Source organism: Giraffa tippelskirchi, chromosome 5 (genome assembly GCF_054371585.1).
Source record: "Giraffa tippelskirchi isolate mGirTip1 chromosome 5, T2T-mGirTip1v1.2.pri, whole genome shotgun sequence".
Taxonomy (NCBI): Eukaryota; Metazoa; Chordata; class Mammalia; order Artiodactyla; family Giraffidae; genus Giraffa; species Giraffa tippelskirchi.
The window spans coordinates 186,316,069-186,340,963 of record NC_137279.1 but is presented as its reverse complement, the minus strand read 5'-3'; the positions used below and the strand labels follow the sequence as shown (position 1 = coordinate 186,340,963).

Genomic DNA, 24,895 nt, shown 5'->3' with positions numbered 1-24,895 from the left:
TCTATAAACACAAAATGAGTGTTTATTCACCAGTAGGAGGTTGGACTAGAGGAACTCTATTATTTCTTTCCAAATCTAATACTCCATGAAAATTATGCTTTCTCTGCTCTTTTAATTTTACATGTACAAGGATGAACCCTTTCCCTTACCTCTGGTTTAACTTAAGACTATCTTTGTATACTTGTCATTTCCACTAAAAAAAAAAAAAAAATCAAACTGTTCTCAACCAAAACAAGACCCAAAAAGGTCACCGTATCAGATTTTAAACAGATTTGTTGCTGCTCTTCTGAAATCTCCCTATCCAGTCCTATGCAGGCAAAGTAAAAAACGAACCCTCCTCACTGGTGATGACCCACGCAGGAATCATTTCTTGAGAGAAATACTAGCCAGTAAAGGCAAGCAGTTGTGAAAAGCAGGCCACGGCAGCAAGTCACATTTTCCTATTCTTTGACCAAAAGGAGAAGGAAATAAAGAACTCTGGAGTGGTCTAAGACTGGTAACAGCAAAGTATATCAAAGACACAGAAACTTTATTGAGAACTTTCACAGTTTAAAAATCACAGGCATTCTTAAATACTAGCTAGAACAACAGATTTTTTTCCAACCCAAGACTGCTGCAACACAGATAAGACAACAGGAATTCTTATTTCTATAATAAAGTAACAAGATTCACCTAACTTGTGAAAATAAAGTAGTACTGAAGATTTACATGCTATGTTTTTTCCTAAGAGCTCCACATCACTTACACAGGTCACACAGAGAGGAGGCCCAAAGTGGCATAACTAGGAGTGGACAGGCTCTCAGTCTCCATACAGATGCAGTACCTTCTCCATTCAAGCCAGAGGAATCTCCTACCATACTATTTACACATAAACTTTGCATCTGAAAATTAGATACGCCTTTCCCTAGACACATACACACTACCCCCAAGAAAAACTCCCTTGGTATACTAATGCTATTTAATAACAGACAGCTAAAAAATGCAATCAAATACTTTTGTCTAGGAGATTGAAAGCTTATGAGAGAATGATTCTTTCACTTCAAAGAATCACACCTTCTGTGTTACAGGGATTAAGTTTTCTGCAAAGGCCCCATTATCCTTTCAGGTGAATGGAGTGCAAACTGAAAGAGGGGAAATTTACTAGAAAGTGGAACCAGCAGCTCTAACTCTTGGCTCTATAGCTCACTTACCTGAGCCACCTGGGAAATTAGTGACAGTATCTCGGATACATGATCCAGGAGACTACAATGTCTCGGATACATGATCCAGGAGACCACAATGGAATGATACTAAAAAATTCTTGTGGAAACCAATACAGATAGCATAACAGTCCCAATAAACTGAACACAAGTATATACCAAAACCCATAAAGCCCACTTTTATATATGTGTGTTGTTGTTGCTGTGTTAGTTGCTCAGTTGCGTCCTACTCTTTTGACCCCATGGACTGTACCCCACCAGGCTCCTCTGTCAGTGGAATTCTCAAGGCAAGAATACTGGAGTGGGTAAGCCATTTCCTTCAACAGGGGATATTCCCAACTCAGGGATCAAACTTGGGTATCCTGCATTGCAGGTGGATTCTTTACTATCTGAGCCACCAGGGAAGCGCCTTATAGATGCAAGCCATTATTACCAACTGCCAGCAGCAACCTAACAGCCGAAATTGCTATGCCTGCTTCAAAGTATTTCAACATGCACTGAGTTGAACCTTTCCGTACCACCTAGATTTTACTTTAATGATTTTTTAATTCCATCCTCACAGAATCATACTGTAAGATGATTCCTAATGAACAGAAATTATAATTTGAGTTTACAGGGCTTTTTCTGCCTCTACATTCTCCTGTGGGTATTCACGAGGGTCATGCACAATTCTTACCCAGATGTTTCTAATTCCACCCATTTCTCCACACATAAGCAAATACATGATAAGAACAGTCTCTAATTTTAAAAAGAATAAATCATTCTGGAACTTTCAGTATTTAAATTATCTTAATTTGCTGTCAAAGGGTATCTCACAATTGATCAGTATGTCAGTGTGTCTCAACAAACTAGTCAAGTACTGCTGTTCTGGTAGACTGTAAGACATAGCAGGAGCAACTTTTTTTTTTTAATTTACAACATTTTCAACAAAAGTGGATTACTTATAAAAGTTCAGAATCATTAGCATAGTTTAATAAGTCAAAGTGAACATTTTTTTAAAAAGCATTCAATAAAAGCCACTATAAAATATTTTTATAGATCTATGTGAAAATTGCCCTTTAAGAAAGACTGTCATTTACCAAAAAGACCAGATGAATAAATGACTAAAGTAAAATCGGTCATAGTTTTAGCCTTTGCTCTCGGATACAAAAGCAAACCTTCTAGCATTTTCTCTATTTCTTCTCAGCTGTGAGAGGCACTGGAAAAGGAGTTAATAGGCTGCTTCCTAACTTGAAATTTCAGTTCATAAGGTAGCTTTAATAAAGAATATGTCTTACAGAGAACACACAGACTTAAAAAGTTAAACCAAGTAAATCCTAATGGTTGTTATTTATTATTCTTGGTTTCATGCAATACAGCCCTCAAATAACCATGGAACTCTAAATGCAAGCAATGCTACAACCCCATCTACTGGAGAGAGGCAAGTAACTGAGTCAATTTTTAATAAAGGTATCCTTTGTGAGCCTTGTTAAAAACTAATGCCATGGAAATCCAGATACAAATCCAGATACAAATTCAAAACAGAAGAAAGTCTTACCTACATCTTTTCGTCCTGGTTTTTCAAAACGTCTGTCACCCCTAGAAAAGGTAAAATGAAGTTTCAAACAAAACGTGAGAGTAATACAAAGATTTCCCATCCATGACACCCACTTTGCTATCTTTAATAGCATTTCCTTTTCAAATTATAAAACAAATATATGGTTTCTGCCTAACATTTGGAAAACACAGAAAAACACAAATATGAAATCAAAAACATCCAATGTCTCACCTACCAAGAGCTAGCTTCTACAGACCCAGAAATATTTTTTATTAGGTACATTTTTAATTAAATCCATGTTTTATTTTAGGTATCTGCTGTACAGAGCTTTATATACTGCTTTCAGAATGTGTTTTTGCACATGATTAAATATTTTCAAACTCTTCCTAACTTTTATGGACCAAGGCTTCCTTGGTGACTCAGAGGTAAAGAATCTGCCTGCCAATGCAGGAGACATTGGTTTGATCCCGGGGTTGGGAAGATCCCCTGGAGGAGAAAATGGCAACCCACTTCAGTATTTTTGCCTGGGAATTCCCATGGACAAAGAAGCCTGATTGGCCTACAGTTCATCGGGTCACGGAAGAGTCAGACATGACTTAGTGACCAAACAACAACTGTGTGGATATGCCATTATATAAGAAACCACACTGAAATTAAGTTGTTTGGCTTATTTCCCATTGTTTTATATTATAAATATTATCACATGGACTTCTTTGTATATTATCTGTGCAACTGCCTTTGCTCATCTTGAAAAACTTCATATAAAGTCACAAGCAATACAGAGAAGATGCTTTGATTAAAAGCAACAAACAATAAAATGAAAACGCTTCTCACTGACTGCTAATGAAATAGCACATCTAATTAACTATTAAATATCCATGCAGGGACAAAAATATTAATGTATTTATCTAGAATGCTTCTTCCTTTAAATAAGGATCATTTAAACATTTCTAACATAACTCTTACTTAATTAGTAGCATTTTTTGAAAAATGAAACCTTGGAACTGTACAAAGAGCCTTCTCCTCTGCAGAAAGCAGAGAAGAAATGCTTTTACACCAAGAATCTTTATCCCAAGACGTGACTCCTTCAGTTACCTTTCCTCCCAGCTCTGTGACCTGTGCATTTCCCTGCCGCCTCCTCGGCCAAACACCCCCTCTACTTCATCAAAGCTTCTTTGGTAGAAACCACATTCGCCTCTGCCTCTGCCTGAAAACAACACAAAGAAAATGATGGTCAGATGCAGATGACACCCCCTTATGGCAGAAAGTGAAGAAGAACTAAAGAGCCTCTTGATGAAAGTGAAAGAGGAGAGTGAAAAAGTTGGCTTAAAGCTCAACATTCAGAAAACTAAGATCATGGCGTCCGGTCCCATCACTTCACAGAAGGGGAAGAATGGGGAAACAGTGGAAACAGTGGCTGACTTTATTTTTTTAGGCTTCAAACTCACTGCAGATGGTGACTGCAGCCATGAAATTAAAAGACGTTTACTCCTTGGAAGGAAAGTTATGACCAACCTAGACAGCATATTAAAAAGCAGAGACATTACTTTGCCAACAAAGGTCCGTCTAGTCAAGGCTATGTTTTTTCCAGTGGTCATGTATAGATATGAGAGTTGGACTATAAAGAAAGCTGAGTGCCGAAGAATTGATGCTTTTGAACTGTGGTGTTGGAGAAGACTCTTGAGAGTCCCTTGGACTGCAAGGAGATCCAACCAGTCCATCCTAAAGGAGATCAGTCCTGGGTGTTCACTGGAAGGACTGATGTTGAAGCTGAAACTCCAATACTTCGGCCACCTGATGTGAAGAGCTGACTCATTGGAAAAGACCCTGATGCTGGGAAAGATTAAGGGCAGGAGAAGAAGGGGACAACAGAGGATGAGATGGCTGGATGGCATCACTGACTCAATGGACATGGGTTTGAGTGGACTTAGGGAGTTAGTGATGGACAGGGAGGCCTGGCGTGCTGCGGTTCATGGGGTTGCAAAGAGTCGGACACGACTGAAAGACTGGACTGAACTGAACTGAACAACACCAAACATTCATCTCTTAAGTGCTGTCTGTATACAAAGCAGGATATCTACATTTAAATATTTAGCAAGACCCACTGAATCTTTACCAGTGAGACCAATAACAGCAACGACAGCAGTGAAGTAGCTAGACCACAAGAGGATATCAAAAAAAACAACTGTGTAAGAGTTCCAGTCCTGAACAAGAAATAGTATCAACATCGAGAAACATCTCTCAATGTTGTCAATAGTATCAACATCTCTTCTCAAAAGAGAAGAGAGCAGACAAAGTACAAAAACCAGGCACAAATGTTAATTTCTTTAACTCCAGAGAAAGGATAATTTAATAGGGTCAACTCTAAACTATCAATTTTGTGAACGAACTTCTTAAAGAATATTCCACACCAACCAAAGGCACTCTTTGCCATTTGCGCAAATCTTGGAGAAAACTATCAGGCGGCACTAAATTCAAACCACAGAGCCGGTAAGAAAGTGTGGATGTAGGAATTTATAGAGGCTCCAATGGCTCAAATGTACACTGGCCTTTACTGAAGGCAATCTGATTCGATTTATCAAATCTGACTCAACATTCTAATTAGAATTTATCCTAATAGAAATACTTGCACAAATATGCAAATATATATGTGTATATATATGTGTGTATTTATATATATATGGAGATTTTTGTTGCAAATTTTTGAAAAACAGAAACATAATCAGTAAAGGACTGGCAAAGTAAATTTTGATAAAACAGTTCAGCAGAATACTAGGAAGCCACAAAAGATAAAGTACTGTCATTAAAAGAAATCTACATTATTCTGTTGAATGGCTAAAGCACGTGAAAGAGCAATCATTTAAAAAAAAAATTGTGATGTAAATAAATGATAAGACTGCACAGTTAGGATCAAGAAGGATATAAACCCAAAAGCTGCATCTGGGGGTAGAAGGCAATATGCACTTGCAGCTTTATGTTTTCTGTGTAGTGTAAGGGATTTCCCAACTAATGTACACCATTTGTATCCAACACACAAGTTGGAAAACTGGGGGGAGGAGGGTAAAAACTGTGCCTAGGCATGTATTTATACCTAGATAAAATCTTTGCCATTATCCCCAACTCAACTTCTCCAACAACAACAAAAAACACCCAAGGAAAAATTATGAATCTTGAATAAAAGAATGAATGCATTCCAAAGCTAAATACAATTGAGTTAAATAACTGTTTCAAATATCCATGCAGTATTTTTACTTTCTAGCATCATTTATCAAGAATTGACTCAGAATACAATTATACTTCTATATGATCTTATGATGGAATACAAGAATAATGCATAGAATTTTATGTATGTAACTGTAGAACAATGAAACCCTCTTAACTAGTCGAAGTATCAATATCTTCACCTGTAAAATGGAAGTGAGGGCTAGAGTTGAACTATAATAATCCTGAAGTTACCTTCCAGTTGTATCAACTTAACCTCAACTTAATGTACAGTTTTGTACCTCTATCCTTAGGAAATACAGATGTTATTATTTAAGATCTATCTTAAAACAGTCTAATACAAACTATCAAATAACACTATGGTGATATTTACAAAGGTATTTTTAGGGTAAAAGACCCCTGTCCTTTGAGAGAACAATATTCTCAAGAAAACCATTAACACATAGCACCCTGAAGAAGTATTTGATTCTGGAAACATGTGAATATGAAAAACAGCGTTCAAAATTTGCCAAAAAAATAAGCAAACCACAACATATTTCCTGCCAGTTATGACTAGCATAGGCACTGGTCCTCCTTATGAGCCCAAAGCTTTATAAGTGGGCACAAAAAAAGAACCTGATTCTAAACTAGCTTTCCAGCTTGTAAAACGTTAAGGAACACTCTTCAAAGTACAAGGCCCATAATCATCTATAAACGTAGTCCCCATATAAGGAAAAGCAAGTAAATATAACATGGAGAATCTTTCCTAAAGTTAAATTTAAATGACTGTCCTATTTTCTTGAGATTTCACCCTCTTATTTGGGGGGATTAAAATATACTTTCTTTAATAATGATGAAGACAGTGGCTCACAACTGTATAGACATGATTTTTAAACATCTTCACCAGATAAAAAAAAGGTGATGAATTTGTGTTGTTTCCCTATTCATTTATTTAAATTTTACTGCTTCATGATATTCAGAAGTATGAAAGTCAGTTGATTTTCACAACAAACTTCTCTCAAGTTGGAAAGAGCCAGGGCAATCATCTGATGTCAGGTCTGCTCATACCAAAAAAAAAAAGCTACACTAATCACTATTTATTTAACCAACAGGTTAAAATTAAGCAATAAGTGAAGAAAACAAAACCACAGATTAAAGGTCTCATGAAACCATTAAAAATCACAGTTGGGACAATGGTGTTAGAAGTATTTCTCACTAAGTTAGTTCATTCATTTAACTGGTTTTATGTCATCCATTCATATCAATGTTAATTAAGTCACTGCTTTTATTACAGTATCTATCTTTCATACAAGTCCCATTTAAATTCTGAATGTAAGAGTTCTATCCTATGTGATAACAATATATACTTCAAACCAGAAGGCAGGAAGAAATTAATCAACGCTTCATCAGTTTCTAAACTTGGAATTTTTTTTAACACCTATTTAGAGATTGGTTGGTATTTGTAACACACAACATTGGTTGTCATTTGAGGAACAAAAAACAGCTGCTTGTGGGCCACACTTAATTAATAAGACCTCTCACCGTCATGCCCTTAAAAGCACTAGAGGAAAAGCTCCCTGAGAGCAACCTCTTCTCAGTGCGAGCCCACTGGAGAAAAACCCAGGCAACATCCAAGGAGGAGGCCACAGACACCTTCAAAACACCATCATCACCCCACCAAGAAGCACAGATCTCAGATGATTTCTGGACCAACAGAACCTAACTGCATTTGGGAATCTAAATGGCCTATGGACCTTCTGAAACACACATAATTAAACCTCACCACCCAGTATATTCTGCTGCAGATATTATTTCCTGTTTAGTTTTATAGATGAGTCTAACAACTCCCCAGGTTAAAAACCACCATTCTAGAGACTGACAAATTCAGAAGGAAAACACATGGACAACTTGGTAATAGCACTTGATCTACAAGTAGAGTTTTAGATAACCTTTTCATTATTCATAACAGTTGCCTTCCCACATTCTGAATGAAACCCCTTCACAGGAATGCACAATTTAATACAGTCTCTATAAAACAGAGTAGGTATAAATCACTCTATTGCTAAAGCATAACTTTAAGAGAAAAGAATTTAGATACTCCACACTCATGATCATGCCAACCTGGACGGTGCAATGTGTGGAGACAATGGCTTCTTTTTTTGCAGACATCCAATTCTTCCCAAAGCACCTTTTAAAACTGCAAGGTATGTTGAGACTTCTGCTATGATTTAGCCAACTTAGAAGTAAAAGCTCAAGTAAATATTTATATTACAAACATTAAGAACACCCTCAAGTAGCAGAACAACAAACTCCAAGTAGGGAGCAGATATCAAAGAACAAGTAATATCAATTATTCTTCTAAGAAAAGATAAATCTATAAAATATAAAACTACAGATTATATAAAGGATTGTTGCATAATTTTTTCTTTCTTCTGCACCCTAAAAAGGTCTCGTACTGAGGAGACAGCTTTTACAAAAGCCTCTCTCTGGCTGGGGACACTCCTGGCACATGGCCTTATATGGAGACCCGAGTCACAGAGGCCTGCAGGGACCTGGGTGCCACTCCAGCAGCCAAAACACTTCAGGGAGCTCTGGCTCTCACAGCGTAAGGTCCCCTGGGGGTGAGGAATATGCATCATGAATATTTGCCAAAGAGAATTAGGACCATCTAGAATCATTCACACTCAAGTCTCTAGGCTCAAATCACCCTCTTCTACTCCAAACCAGGGGTTGTAGAGTAGATACACTGAGAAATGGTTCTGAAAACAAATGTTCAGGACATTTATTATGCAGTTAATGTCAAAGGGCAGTTTTTGAAAATCAAATAGCAAAATATTTTTTAAGTGATTTATTTATTTCCCTCTCCTCTTTCTCCACCATTCCGTTGTTACTTTTTTTCACATGAAAGCTTACCTCGCCCTCTTGAAGAACTTCGACCTCTCGGAGCCCCCACCACTGTTCCTCCTCCTCCTCGTCCTGTCAGTCGCAGGACAGCAGCACTATTTACGGACATGGAAAAGTTTCTCTGCCAAAAAAAGAAAAGAAAGAAAAAAAATGGATAAAATAGATAAAACTGCATGTTGTTCCTCGCCATCTCCCACTGCATCTATAAACCAGCATCTAATGACTACTAGCGATGAGAAACGATCACCACATGGCATACTAAGACGTTCCAAAACGTGATTCTAGCTGAAAATTTTAAACTAACATTTCAGATCAACAAACATGAACCACCAATGCCTTATACCATGTTAGGTTTTGTACGTACCCAGGAGGAGGCAAGATATGTATGCATCATCATAATAAACAGAGAATACACAGTAAAAGAGATCTGGTCTGAAAGGGTCCTTTAACTACTGAAAGCAAGAAATGAACGAGAGTCACAAAAGGTCTGAATCAACAGTAACAGGATAAAGAAAAAAAATTGATCATTTTGCCTCATTCTGCTCACCAATGTGAATTAGCAACTCCAACTAGTGTTTAACACAATGACAGATATCAGAGATGAATGGGGAAGGGCAAAGTAAGAAGCGGGTAGGGGAAGAGAATGCTTGAGAAAAATAAACAAAATCCCAATCACCTGGTCATTAGCCTACATTTGCACCCACAGTCAATGTGGAAAAGGGTCAAATATGACAAGAACAGTAGTGGATGGGCATCCTTCAAACATGAAGAGGGGACACAGGAAGACAGGAGGTCTGGGATTCAAAAATATGTTTAGTCGATCCTTCTGGATAAATGGAACACACAGACCTTAGGAAAAGGTGAAAGAGGAAGCAATTCTAAAAACACTGGGAAATGGTCTATGAAGTAGCAAAATCCTAGGCACATGAAACAATTTAATGAGTTTTAAACTCAAAAACTGTTGGAATACATCTTTACCCGAATACTTTCTACACACCTGGGCTTCTCTGATAGCTCAGTTGGTAAAGAATCCACCTGCAATGCAGGAGACCCCAGTTTGATTCCTGGGTCAGGAAAATCCACTGGACAAGGGATAGGCTACCCACTCCAGTGTTCCTGGGCTTCCCTGTGGCTCAGCTGGTAAAGAATCTGCCTGCAATGCAGGAGACCTGAGTTCCCTGGGTTGGGAAGATGCCCTGAAGGGAAAGGCTACCCACTCCAGTATTCTGGCCTGGAGAATTCCACGGACTGTACAGCCCATGGGGTCGCAAAGAGTTGGACCCAACTGAGCGACTAAGCATAGCACAGAACCTAAAAGAGAACTGGGCAAAAATGCAGTGGTACGGTACAGTGTGGAAAACTCAACTTCACATGGCTGCAGCAAGGGTCCTCTTGACAGAGAGGTGACAAGTGAGACTTAAAGGACACCAATTCGGTAGCAGATACCTAAATTTCAGGGAAATAAAATTCTGCAGTTGAGCTAGTTATTTCATTTTATTTTTATTTATTTGTTTTCTGGTTTCCAGAGTTTGGCTTTATTTGCAGTACAGAAATCATTTGGAGCATCACTGAAGCAGAGGCTCTGTCAAATCAACACTGCGCTGCAGCTTGGTCCATTGAAGAAGCCACACCTGGGATACAGAAGCTCCTACGCTTGCCTGCTTTATGATGGGTTTCTTTCCCCTCTGCTCTCATCAGTTTTAATAGGTTAAAACACCGCACACAGGCTTTCTCCAAAAGACTCTGTAAGTCTGGAGTTTGGTTAGAACTGGAGGCCCACGTAAACCAAGCTTGTGGCTGGGCTGGGTGGGCACTGTCCTGACATGATGTGAACAGAAAGGGGTGGGGAGGAGTAAGAGACGCTGTCCCAGTTACAGACAGTTCTGAACCTCCTTACCGTCAAGAGGACAAGATGGCACGCAAGCTGCACTGACCCAGCTCTTGAGCAGCGGAAGCTCATAACTGCAAAGGCTACACTGATTAAAAGATACAAATACTGTATCAAGTTCTCTGTATCAGTATCACAAGGATTTAAAACTGATCCTTCACTAGAAAACACATGCCAGTATTGGTTAAATTGAACAGAACGTGGGAACCTGCCAATTTGGAACAGCCACTCCATGAAAACAAGTTAATACATGATATTAGGGGAGGTGAACTAGTTATTTTAAGTCCAAATTGTTTCCACTGTGTTTGGATTCAAAATCAAATGAAATGTAATATTCCTACTTTTAAGAAACCAGTATCTAATTTTGGTTTGAAAAACTTCTACTTTCATTACTAAATTTCTTGTTTGAATATATGGATGATTTCCTCCTCATTACCTGTCACTACGTGTCTTTATCAGAACTGTATTCAATAGAATTTGTTCAGGTAAACTTTAGAAACTTATCAATATATGTTTTTCTCCTTTGACTTTTATAGGCATACAATAACACAATCAAGTAACTTCAAAATGGAAGACCTACAAGATGTAATTAATAATGGAAAACTAGAGATACCAAACTTAATCAATACTTATTTTAAACTATATTTTAATAAAAATTATTTTTAAGAAAAGCTAGTTGAAACAAATGCATTAATTTATCTTGGGGCACACAGTAAACAGCAGTGTTACTGAATAACTTTTCTGGGATCACAATTAAGCAAGACTGTGAAATCCCAAAATCTAGATTAATGGATTCTAATACTGGAAAAGCAGAAGTCAGTGTTAACTGTACTGTACATGCCAGGATCTGACACTGCTGAACACCTCATAACCAAAGTATTACATGTATGAAACTCAAACGTACCCATCTACAGGGTTCAGGGAAACTCTCATAAGCTTTCTTTCATACACCCTCACACACTGCAGCTGAAAGTCAAAGTTGGTATAATCTTGGGAAGGCAATATATATACTTATCAGATACATTTGTCAAAGTATATTTCAATGTCCACACCTTCTGACACAACAATTTCTCTTCTTACACATGTGAAAATAATATAAGTAGAAAGATTTTAATTGCAGTACTGTTTGTAAAGGCAAAACTGGCAACTGGTTAAGTGTCAATCAAAAGGAGCTGATCTAAAAATCATGGCTCTCTACACAAGGAGTTCTACACAATTGTTTAAAAATATGAGGCAACTCTTATTTATTAGGGTTAACCATACAAAATTAGGCTTCCCTGGTGGCTCACTTGGTAAAGAATCCACCTACAATGCAGGAGACTGCATGTAACAGAGGAGACTTGGGTAAAAAACGAGACAGGAAGATCCTCTGGAGGAGGAAATGGCAACTCACTCTAGTATTCTTGCCTGGGAAATCCCATGGACAGAGGAGCCTGCCAGGCTACACTTCATGGGGTTGCAAGAGTTGGACACGACTTTGCGACTACACCACCACCATAATCATACAAAACTGCTAATATTCAATCATTTCTGATCAGAAAACTACAATTTCATAGAGTCAGTCTAATACGCATAGCTGGAGTGAAGTGCATGGAGAGGCTAGACTGCCTCAGAGTGAACTGTGGCTCCTTTACTCAACTCTGTGCCTCATTTTCCTCAAGCATATAATGTGAAAAGGAATCTACTTCGTGGGCTGTTGTAAGCACTTAACATATTAAGCAACAAGTAGTTAGAACAGTGACGTATCTTAAAAGTTAAATAAATATCTGTCATGATCTCCCAAATAGATGCTTAGGTAAAAACAGTATAGAACTGTATGCATAGCAGGCGTTTGTGTGTGTGTGTGTGTATGTGTGTGTTTTAAAGAACAGATACAAAAATAGCTGCAGTTGTATTAAATACCCTAGAAAGGGAACACAAGAAAATGGAAATAAGATTTAATCCCGAGGAATAAAATAGTCTAGGTCACTCATAGACTTGTTTTTCACTATATGTGCTTTGTCGATTTTGCATGTATACACACGTATTGTCTAATAACAACTGCATAAATGAAGTGACTTTCTTTCATGTCAAATAAATAAAATATACCAATCTGGTAGCAGTTACTTAAATTACAGGTGTAATAATATAGAGCTTTATTGACTATGCCAAAGCCTTTGACTGTGTGGATCACAATAAACCGCGGAAAATTCTGAAGGAGATGGGACTACCAGACCACCTGACCTGTCTCTTGAGAAACCTGTATGCAGGTCAGGAAGCAACAGTTAGAACTGGACATGGAACAACAGACTGGTTCCAATAGGAAAAGGAGTACATCAAGGCTGTAACTTATATGCAGAGTACATCATGAGAAATGCTGGGCTGGAGGAAGCACGGCCGGACTCAAGATTGCCGGGAGAAGTATCAATAACCTCAGATATGCAGATGACACCACCCTTATGGCAGAAAGTGAAGACGAACTAAAGAGCCTCTTGACAAAACTGAGAGAGAGTGAAAAAGTTGGCTTAAAGCTCAACATTCGGAAAACTAAGATCATGGCATCTGGTCCCATCACTTCATGGGAAATAGATGGGGAAACAGTGGCTGACTTTATTTTTCTGGGCTCCAAAATCACTGCAGATGATGACTGCAGCCATGAAATTAAAAGACGCTTACTCCTTGGAAGGAAGGTTATGGCCAACCTAGATAGCATATTGAAAAGCAGAGACATTACTTTGCCAACAAAAGTCCGTCTAGTCAAGGCTATGGTTTTTCCAATAGTCATGTATGGATGTGAGAGGAGGATGGTGAAGAAAGCTGAGCGCCTCAGAATTGATGCTTTTGAACTGTGGTGTTGGAGAAGACTCTTGTGAGTCCCTTGGACTGCAAGGAGATCCAACCAGCCCATCCTAAAGGAAACCAGTCCTGGGTGTTCATTGGAGGGAGTGATGTTGAAGCTGAAACTCCAATACTTCGGCCACCTGATGTGAAGAGCTGACTCATTTGAAAAGACCCTGATGCTGGGAAAGATTGAGGGCAGGAGGAGAAGGGGACAACAGAGGATGAGATGGCTGGATGGCATCACCGACTCGATGGACATGGGTTTGGGTGGACTCAGGGAGCTGGTGATGGACAGGGAGGCCTGGCGTGCTACGGTCCATGGGGTAGTAAAGAGTCGGACACAACTGAGCAACTGAACTGAACTGAATGCTTTTCAAACTTAAGAAGGACATACAGGGAAATGTCAAATCAAAGAGCAACCAGAAGATCTTATTCGAGCATTAAATTTGTTCAAAGAAAACCTTTCACGTAGTTATATTTTACACATGCATGCATTCATACATGTGTGTACATGTATGTGTGAGAGTGCATGTGGTGGCAAGGGTGTGGGCAGGAAGGGCACGCATTCAGTTAACTTGCATTTTAAAGATAAAATATCCGGGAACAAGATATACAGCAAGAAACTACTTTAGGCTATTAGAATTATTTACCTCCCAGATAGGAGTAACAGGATGAATAGGTACGCAAAACTCTAGCCTAGAAAGATCTAAACAACTCCTGAACAAGTAACCGTCCAAAGTATTAACTTCAAAATATTAATGAAACTTTTGCCAGCTCTAAGTACTGTTCTATTCCAACATATATTATAAAAAGAAAGGCTAGCAAGTGTCAAGAATTCCTAAATTTTGCATTTTTGTGTTGTGCTGTGCTTAGTCGCTCAGTTCAGTTCAGCCGCTCAGTCGTGTCCGACTCTTTGCGACCCCATGAACTACAGCACGCCAGGCCTCCCTGTCCATCACCAACTCCCTGAGTCCACCCAAACCCATGTCCATCGAGTCGGTGATGCCATCCAGCCATCGTCCCCTTCTCCTCCTGCCCTCAATCTTTCCCAGCATCAGGGTCTTTTCCACTGAATCAGCTCTTCGCATGAAGTGGCCAAAGTATTGGAGTTTCAGCTTCAACATCACTCCCTCCAATGAACACCCAGGACTGATCTCCTTTAGGATGGACTGGTTGGATCTCCTTGCAGTCCAAGGGACTCTCAAGAGTCTTCTCCAACACCACAGTTCAAAAGCATCAATTCTGCGGCGCTCAGCTTTCTTCACCGTCCAACTCTCACATCCATACACGACCACTGGAAAAACCATGGCCTTGACGAGACGGACCTTTGTTGGCAAAGTAATGCCTCTGCTTTTTAATATGCTGTCTAGGTTGGTCATAACTTTCCTTCCAAGGAGGAAGCGTCTTTTAATTTCATGGCTACACTCACCATCTGCAGTGATTTTGGAGCCCAGAAAAATAAAGTCAGCCACTGTTTCCACTGTTTCCCCATCTATTTCCCATGAAATGATGGGACCAGATGCCATGCCTTTGCCCTGCTTCATTCTGTACTCCCCGGCCAAATTTGCCTGTTACGCCAAGTGTTTCTTGACTTCCTACTTTTGCATTCCAGTCCCCTATAATGAAAAGGACATCTTTTTTGGGCGTTAGTTCTAGAAGGTCTTGTAGGTCTTCATAGAACTGTTCAACTTCAGCTTCTTCGACATTACTGGTCGGGGCACAGACTTGAATTACTGTGATACTGAATGGTTTGCCTTGGAAACGAACAGAGATCATTCTGTCCAACTCTTTGCGACCCCATGGACTGTAGTCCACCAGGCTCCTCTGTCCATGGAATTCTCCAGGCAAGATTACTGGAACGGGCTGCCATTTCTTTCACCAGGGGATGTTCTCCACCCAAGGATCAAACTCCGGGTCTCCACATTGTGAGCGGATTCTTTACTGTCTCAGTCACCAGGGAAGCCCATCTTTACATAAAGCCCTGGTAATCACAGCATTCAAATCCTAACACCTTAAGATAAACTTTTCCATTATAAAAACAAAATGAGGAGTTACTTCTTTAGTCATTCTAGAACTAATTTTCATGTGAAGGTGTACTGCATATCTAACTTTATTCCTTTTTAAAAAACCAACATTTCTCAGCACCATTTATTGAATAATTTTTGATCGTTCAAGTAATCTGTGTAGCCCTTAAAGTATATCACATGTTAGTAACTAGCACGAAGTCCTTCTGCCTACTTACCAAAAAGCTTTTCTAATAAAAGAAAAACACCAATTCAGTAGACGAATGCATATATATGGAATTTGAAAGATGGTAATGATAATCCTATATGCAAGACATAAAAAGAGACACAGATGCAAAAAACAGTCTTATGGACTTTGTGGCAGAAGGTGAGGGTGGGACGATCAGAGAGAATAGCTTTGAAACATGTATATTATCATATGTGAAACAGAACGCCAGTCCAGGTTCGATGCATGAGACAAGTGCTCAGGGCTGGGGCAACGGGATGACCCAGAGGGATGGGATGGGGACTGAGGGCGGTTCAGGATGGGGAACACATGTACAGCCATGGCTGATTCATGTCAATGTATGGCAAAAACCACTACAATATTGTGAAGTAATTAGCCTCCAACTAAAATAAAGAAATTAATAAAAAAGAAAAAGAAACTGGAAAAAAAAAAAAAAGAAAATTTAACAGGTTAGGTTTAGGGCTAGCTCAAGAAAAAGATTACTATCCCCCCCCAAAAAAGAAAAATGGCAAATAACAAAAAATTAAAAGAAATATAAATGCAAGTATCTGAGAAACTCTGCAGTGGGAAAGAAATGCAAACTAAAACAAAGAAAGAATATTTTTTCCAAATTTGCAGAGAATTTTTTTCAATAAAAATAGTGTAAATACAGAACAAAGCTTAGTATACACCACCACATGCACAAAAAGGGAGAAATATATTCAATATTTACTTGGAAAAATACTCAAGAAACTGCTAATATGGGCTGCTTTTCAGAAAAGGAGACAGACGGCTGGTGGAAATGAAAGGATGGGAGAGAGATCTTCTATTATATACTGTTCTGTAAATTTTGATTTCTAAACCATATGATTTGGGCTTCCCTGATAGCTCAGTTGGTAAAGAATCTGCCTGCAATGCAGGAGACCCCGGTTCAATTCCTGGGCAGGGAAGATCCGCTGGGGAAGGGATAGGCTACTCCAGTATTCTTGGGCTTCCCTTGTGGCTCAGCTGGTCAAGAATCCACCTGCAATGCGGGAGACCTGGGTTCGATCCCTGGGTTGGGAAGATTCCCCTGGAGAAGGGAAAGGCTACCCACTCCAGTATTCTGGCATGGAGAATTCCACATGATTTACTGCTCATGAAAAAACAATGAAATCATGGAACATTGCAAAAGTAAGTGTAAAACGCTACAGGTATGGCAGCAGTGAAACAAAAGTAATACCCTCATACAATGTTTCTTCAAAGTGATCCAGCAGTATGGAATGATTTGGTTTCATTTCCGAACTTTCAATTATAATCAGCTGATATGTGCATCTATCCTCAAGCCACAGTTTTTTGTTTTTTTGTTTTGCCACAAGGGATGTAGGATCTTAGTTCCCTTAGTCCAGGGATCAAAATTGGAAGCACAAAATCTTAACCACTGGACCACCAGAGAAGTTAAAACCAGTTTTGATTACTGTAGCTTTGCAATTAAGTTCTGAAACTGGAAGTACAGGTTCTATTTCTTCTTTCTTTGCAAAACTGTTTTGACAACTTAGGGTCCTCTGCAATTCTATATAAATTTTAAGATCAGCTTGTACCCAAAAAGCCACTGGGATTCTGGTGGGGATTGTACTGGCAGCAAATCATTAATAATATTAAGTCTTTCAAGAGTTAATAAAATGCTAACCCCTTTCCATTTATTCAGATCTTCTTTCTTTCAACAGTGGTTCATTTTTTTTTTTTTTTATTGTAGAAAGTTTCATACTCCTTAGTTAAATTTATTCCTAAGTATTTTGGTTTTGATACTATTATAAACAGAATTTTCTTAATTTCCTTTGCAAATTGTTCATTGCTAGTGTTTGGAAATGCTTCCCTGGTGGCTCAGTCAGTAAAGAATCCACCTGCAATGCAGGAGACCTGGGTTCAATATCTGAGTTGGGAAGATCCCCTGGAGGAGGGCATGGCGACCCACTCCAGTATTCTTGCCTGGAGAATTCCCAAGGACAGAGGAGCCTGGCAGGCTACAGGGCATGGGGTCGCAAAGAGTCGGACACGACTTAGCGACCAAGTACACAGTAATGGAAGCACAACTGATTTTTGTGTACTGATTTTGTAGCCTACAATTGTGCTGTAGTCACTTACTGGTGTTAATAGTTATTCTGTGGATTCTTTAGGATTTTCTATATGTAGGATCATATTATCTTCAAACAGAGATAATTTTACTTCTTCCCTTCCAATCTGGATCCTTTTTATTTTCTTTTCTAGCCTAAGAGCTCGGCTAAAACTTCCAACACAAGGTTCAATATCAGTAGTAAAAGCAGATATACTATCTTGTTCCCAATCCACGAAGAAAAGTTTCAGTGTTTCATTACTGAGTATAATAATGGTTGTAGGTTTTTCATAAAAGCCCTTAATTATATTAAGTTCACTTCCATTCCTAGTTCGTTAAGTTTGCTTTCACAAAAGTGTGTTGAATTTTGTCAAATGCTTTTTCTGTAGAAACTGAGGTGATCAGGTGCTTTTCTTTTCTTCATTCTATTAATGGGGTATATTATATTGGTTTTATGTTGCAACACCCTGGAATTCTGGGGATAAACCCCACTTAGCCATAGTGTATAATCCTTTTGATAAGCTGTTGGATTCAGTCTGCATTACTGGTGTATTCTGACAATTAAAGATACACAAAAATAAACTGCTTAAACATACTAAATGGTAACAAGTAATTATTTCTACATGGTGATTTTATAGGTAAGATTTTCCTCTTCATATCTTTCTGTATTTTCTATAATCAAATATGAATATCTTTTACAGCAAAAAAATAAGTATTTTATTGATTTTTCTCACTTATGAAATATAAAAGCAGAGATGAACAAACTGATGCCATATGCATGAATGTGAAATCTAAAAACAATGAAATCTAAAAATCATTACTCAAAGAAAAAAACAAGCTGCAGAATATAATTATACAGTGGTGCTGTCACTTCAATCATGTCCGACTGTGACCCCATGGATTGTAGCCTGCCAGGCTCCTCTGTCCATGAGATTCTCCAGGCAAAGATACTGGAGTGGGTTGCCATTTCCTCCTCCATAACATACAGTACACTATCTTCAATATAGGCTTCCCTGGTGGTTCAGATGGTAAAGAATCTGCCTGCAATTTGGAGACCTGGGTTCAATCCCTGGGTCAGGAAGATCCCCTGGAGAAGGAAATGGCTATACACTCCAGCATTGCTGCTTGGAGAATTCCATGAACTGAGGAGCCTGGCTACAGTCCATGTAAAATTTATAACCCTATAAAATGAAACTCTTATGGGTATATGGACACACAAATATGTAATGACAATATCAAAACATGAATGATGAATGTAATCTGATTCATAGTAATCCCTAGAAACGCAGAGAGGGGTACACCCCAGGCAGTCTCAAATGGGGTAAAGGAGAAATTTTGTTTCTTAAAACAAAGGTTTTTGGGCTCCAAAATCACTGCTGATGGTGATTGCAGCCAAGAAATTAAAAGACGCTTACTCCTTGGAAGGAAGGTTATGGCCAACCTAGATAGCATATTTAAAAGCAGAGACATTACTTTGCCAACAAAGGTCTGTCTAGTCAAGGCTATGGTTTTTCCAGTGGTCATGTATGGATGTGAGAGTTGGGACGGTGAAGAAAGCTGAGCGACGAAGAATTGAAGCTTTTGAACTGTGGTGTTGCAGAAGACTCTTGAGAGTCCCTTGGACTGCAAGGAGATCCAACCAGTCCATCCTAAAGGAGATCAGTCCTGGGTGTTCATTGGAAGGACTGATGTTGATGCTGAAACTCCAATACTTTGGCCACCTCATGCGAAGAGTTGACTCATTGGAAAAGACCCTAATGGTGGGAAGGATTAGGGGCAGGAGGAGAAGGGTACGACAGAGGATGAGATGGTTGGATGGCATCACTGACTTGATGGACATGGGTTTGGGTAAACTCCAGGAGTTGGTGATGGACAGGGAGGCCTGGCGTGCTGCGATTCATGGGGTCGCAAATAGTTGGACACAACTGAGCGACTGAACTGAACTGAACTACCACTTTTGAAAAGAAACTTTTCAGCAATTACTAGAGACAGGACCTTTCCTTTCCTATGCATTCTTTATAACAGTAACAACTTTTCGTCAATGAAAATATTTGTTGATGACCCTAGATGATACTGGGTTTCATGAATAAAGAAGGAACTATTAGCCTGATTTTGGACCTCCCTGGTAGCTCAGCTGGTAAAGAATCCGCCTGCAATGAAGGGACAGGATACCCACTCCAGTATTCTTGGGCTTTCATGGTGGCTCAGACGGTAAAGAATCCACCTGCAAAGCAGGAGACCTGGGTTCGATCCTGAGTTGGGAAGATCCCCTGGAGGAGGGCATGACAACCCACTCCATTATGCTTGGCTGGAGAATCCCCATGGACAGAGGAGCTCGGCAGGCTACAGTCCACGGGGTCGCAAAGAGTCGAACACGACTGAGCGACTAAGCACACAGCACAGCCTGATTTAGGAGAATTCGAAAATGAAACAAAATTGCTTACAGAAGTATGATGCTCAAAGTCACCAAATAAATATCACACCTTTCTTAAAACTTAATGCAGGTTAACAGAAGTCTAATTTTTATTTGGCCATGCCTTGTGGCTTGTGAGATCTTAGTTCCCCATCAGTTCTGAACCACTAGGGAAGTTTCAATAAGTTCTTTTAATAGGCTTTTCCCTCTTAATAGACTGATTTCATCATGTACAGCATGGCAAGAGTGCAAAAAAACACCCAGAGCTGTCACAAAAAAATAATGAAAAATGTTCTGGAATTAGATAGTGGTGATGGGTTACACAACTCTGCATCTACTAAAAACTACAAAAATGTTTTAATTTTATGGCATGTAACTTAGGTCTCAATAAAGCAGTTTTCTTAAGTAGTAATGATGATTCTTCATTTAAAGTGGCATTCCAACAAAGCTCTTTATTTCTCTATTTTACTATAATCACCATGGTGGTGGTGGTTGTTTAGTTGCTAAGTCATGTCCCACTCGTGCGACCCTGTGGATTGTAGCCCGCCAGGTCCCTCTGTCCATGGGATGCTCCAGGGAAGAATAATGGAGTGGGCTGCCATTTCCTTCTCCAGGGGATCTTCCTGTCCCAGGATTGAACCCAGGTCTCCTGCATTGCAGGCAGATTCTTTACCAACTGAGCTACGAGGGAAGCCCAATAATCACCATAGTTCATTGAAATCAGAAACTCCATTATTTATCTATGGACATCGTACACTGTAACACAGAATCTGTTACTTTACAGCCCAAAACTCTTTCTCACAATATCATTTTAAAAAATTTGTGACGGAAAAGCACTGCTTTAAGCACACTGTGAGCTCATTATTTACATTTTCCTCCAGTGGTAAAAACTGGTGGGAATTCAGGTTTAGCAGATTACTTCTGAAAAACATGTTTCTGAAAAGAAAGCCCCCTCCCCAGAAAAATACCTTTTTCTCTCTCACACACGTCCTCATCTCTACATAATACTCAACAGCCTCAGATCTAAAGCAGAATCTAGTCAACTAAGAGAGGCATCCATACGCCAAGGAGAGTAGAAGGAAGCAGACCTGGGGAAGGAGGACACTTCTTAGAGCCTAAGGAGGAACTTCCTATTTTCATGCCTCAGTGGGAAGAAACAAGGGTGGGACCTGAGGCTCAAAGCTACGCACACACCTGTTCTTCTTCTGTGAAGGGCACAAGAGCCAGTGGCAGCAGGGGCTCCTCCTGTAGGATAGGCAGAAATTCTTTATCCAGAAGGTCTGAAGGGATCTGTTTGACCAAACACATGACCATGAGATTAATGCTCTCCCTGTAATTCTAAGAAGCCAAAACAAGAAAATATTGTTTGGTTTATCTGCTGCTGATTATCAAAGATATGGATTAAAAGCTTATTCAGTCACAATTAATATTCTGACAGGGTCAAACATTAAAAAGCCCAGTCACTCACCCCGTCCTCCCATCAGACTACCACGCTCAGATTTGATATACAGCACTGACCCTGATACTCCAGAGTGCACATTTAACTCAAGCCACAGATGGTAAGGAGAATTTTACAAGCAACTGTATCTGTTCTTAGCAACCATCATTAAAATTTGATCCTTAATCCATTAATAAAATTAAAAGCAAAGTACATTTAAGAAGAAAATGTTGTTTCCCACTAGTTACATAACAGAAGTGTACTTTATACTGTCTGAGTTTTGATCATTTATAAGTAACACAAATGAGGTACTATATTTTAAGATTTTCTCCCCACTAAAAATTTTACATTTAACTCAAAAGTTAAGAACAAGAGAAGCATCTGCCCTTCTGGCTCCTAACATCTAACTGGAGAGAAGAGTGACAGGTGCAATAAAGAGAAGAGAAAACTTTCTCAGCCATCACAGTGGGATAAAAATAAAAGCTGTGAGGAAATCAGTTAGACAAAGCATTAAGTCTTGACCACTCTCCTGCTTCCATGAAGCTTTCTACTTCTGTGATGAAATCTTGGGTTTTCTCTAAAACACAAAGTGTGCACCATTCAGAAGAGCCTCTGTGAACTACTGCAGGTTTCAACACAGGAAGAAAAGAGAGAAAAACCATAGCTATTTCATATATCAACACGTAACTGCACATACCCAGAAATCGCATTTGCAATTTTGAACTCTTCCCTATGTTCTTACCTTGTTGTCTTTAAGGAAAAGTGCTAACATTTCTTCTCTCCCGTAACGATAGTCTGCTAACTTATACTTTGGCAATGCTGGTGAAAGAGGGGGGGATGTAATACTCCCACCGCTGGACAGAGCTCGGAGCCTAAAACAGCAGACAGAATAGAAACACAAAGTGTCAAATGTGCTGGCAGTTAGGACTTTTTATTTCCACATAATGTAATATTTTCATTTTAGTTCTTCAAAAGAACAGAAAGGAAAAGCCATTATTTCAAGGTATCCAAGATTTTAGCTCTAATGCAATGTGCTGTAATAGCTCACTAAGAAAATAGTTCATTGAGTTCACTGACGAATAAGTAGACAATTCCCTTAACAAGTATCGTGCCATATCCCTGAGAAGTTTAGGGAGTGAGGAAGAGACACCTTTTTCCAAATTATAAAAGTAACATATAATTAAAACAAAAGTGAGACATCACCTTACATACACTGGATTAATAAAAATTAATAAATCTAACAATACCAGCTATTGGCAAGGATGTAAAACAATGCAAATCCTCAAGCAGTACTTGTGGAGTCAAAAACTAAAACAGTCACTTCAAAGAATGATTTTCTAATATTTAACAAAATATTTAAAAAAATATTTTTGCTCCCCAAGAGAAAATGCAAAATACATACACCTGTAAAAAAGATGATACTCTTAAATATGCCCACACCATTTCATAATTCACTTTTAATAAAAGCAATTAATGATCAGTGTAGAGAATTTGAAAATGCAGTGGGGAAAAAAAAGGTGAAGTAGAAGGAGAAAAAAGAATAAAAGCCATACTTACTGCTAAGGAAAAAAAGAAAGGTAAAAATATACTTCAAGCTGACAACAGAAATTACCTCAAAGGAAGAAAACTGGGAAAAGGAGAATAAGTTAACTTTATAAGATGTTATCATTTTAAAAAGGAGTTGAACCTCAGCAAAAAATGGCAAGTTTTCCTCCAGAGAAAACTACCACCGGGAGCAGCTGGTTATCTGGGAGTGGCCCAAAGGTCTATAAAGCGGTAGATAACAAGGGTAAAAGGGACTAAGGTACTGCAAGTCAGTAGTTCAGCCCAAAGAAAAGTCAACAGAAGCACTGAAACATATCCCCAAATTGCTAAGCTGTATTGACCAAAAAAAAGGGGGGGGGGACTGGTCTACAACTTGTACATTAAAAAGTATGAAGGTCAAGCAGAATAAATACTTGCACATTATTCAAGAATGGCAGAAAAAGTAGCAGGTACACAGTAAATATACACAAGGTGTTTACATGTAGAAAGCAATACCAAGAAAAAAAAAGTATCCATTAGTACAGTAAGACTAACAAGGTTTTGTTTTTTATTTCACTGTTTCTATCTTTTTACTTATTTTTTAATGTTTTATTACAGACAATTTTGAACATATATAAAAGCAACAAGAAGAAACTCTCCTGTACCCATCAACCCAGTCCCCAGGCCATCCAACTCCTCCTACAGCTCCATCTAACCCTCCTTTAACATTATTCTAAGGAACTCGTTTGCTTTCAAAATTTTTAAAGGAAATTATTTTCAAGTTTGGAGACAATTCTTTTAAGAAAAGTTATTTCATCTGTAAATATTTCAGAATGTTATCTCTAAAAGATATGGATTTTTCTTTAAGTCTGAATTTTGCTAACTTTATCCCTGTGATATAGTTTAATATATTTCTCTGCTCTTTACCTTTCGTGTAAACAGGTGACTGGATGTAGAGACCTGATCAGACTTGGCAAGACTACGTCCATGTGGTGGTATGTTACTCCACCAGGAGGCACATACTGCCTGGTTGGTTTTGCAAGGCTAAGCAGTCCTTCAGGAGCGAAGTTTAGATCCCCAAATTCACTAAGGTTAGAGACAGATTTTATTCTATCATTTCTTCTTTATTTACTAGGTAGAGTAGTTCTACGAAGAGAAACTTCCCTCTTATACTATCTAGTATTACCTAATAGAATGTAGCTCATAAAAGAAAAGAAAAAGCTTTCATTCTTCCATTAGTTTTCAAATGATGACTTGGTTCACTAACAATCCTCCAACAGTAAAATTATTTTCATTAATGTACTTCAGTTCACTGTAATTATTCTTAACAATACTCAAACTGTCTCATCTTTGCCTAGTGGGAAAGGCTTCAGGTTAGCTCATAAGTCCTTCTGACGCAACCCTGGTAGTCTTTGAGAGCTTCATTTCTACCTGGTACGTCAAATGTTCCAAAAGAAGCTTATTTCTTGCCTCAGATGTGGAACCAACCATTTCACCAGGGACCCTGATTGTCTTTGGTAATAAACAGATTAAGACTACAGTCTGGGTGTTAGAAGTGTTCATTGTTATTGGGTTGGTTTTTTGCTTTCTTTCCAATTATTCTTGGACTTAGAGGTCACTGAGTCCAACTCCTACAAGACAGGCTAAACA

The 24,895-nt window shown here is 38.8% G+C and overlaps 1 protein-coding gene across 48 annotated transcripts in view; it reads right to left on the bottom strand.

The window, feature by feature from the left end:
• The window catches only part of GIGYF2 (GRB10 interacting GYF protein 2), a 137,317-nt gene that overhangs the window by 76,814 nt on the left and 35,608 nt on the right, over window positions 1-24,895 (bottom strand). For all 48 annotated transcript variants that reach the window (XR_014053869.1, XR_014053878.1, XR_014053872.1 and 45 more), the window contains 5 exons: window positions 22,464-22,593; window positions 21,478-21,573; window positions 8,851-8,962; window positions 3,832-3,943; window positions 2,737-2,777 (listed from right to left, as the gene is read on the bottom strand). Coding sequence is in view for 34 of the 48 variants with exons in the window: in XM_081490971.1 (XP_081347097.1) it covers window positions 2,737-2,777; window positions 3,832-3,943; window positions 8,851-8,962; window positions 21,478-21,573; window positions 22,464-22,593 (491 nt within the window). In the remaining 14 variants the exon portion in view is untranslated. The remainder of the gene's footprint in view (window positions 1-2,736; window positions 2,778-3,831; window positions 3,944-8,850; window positions 8,963-21,477; window positions 21,574-22,463; window positions 22,594-24,895) is intronic.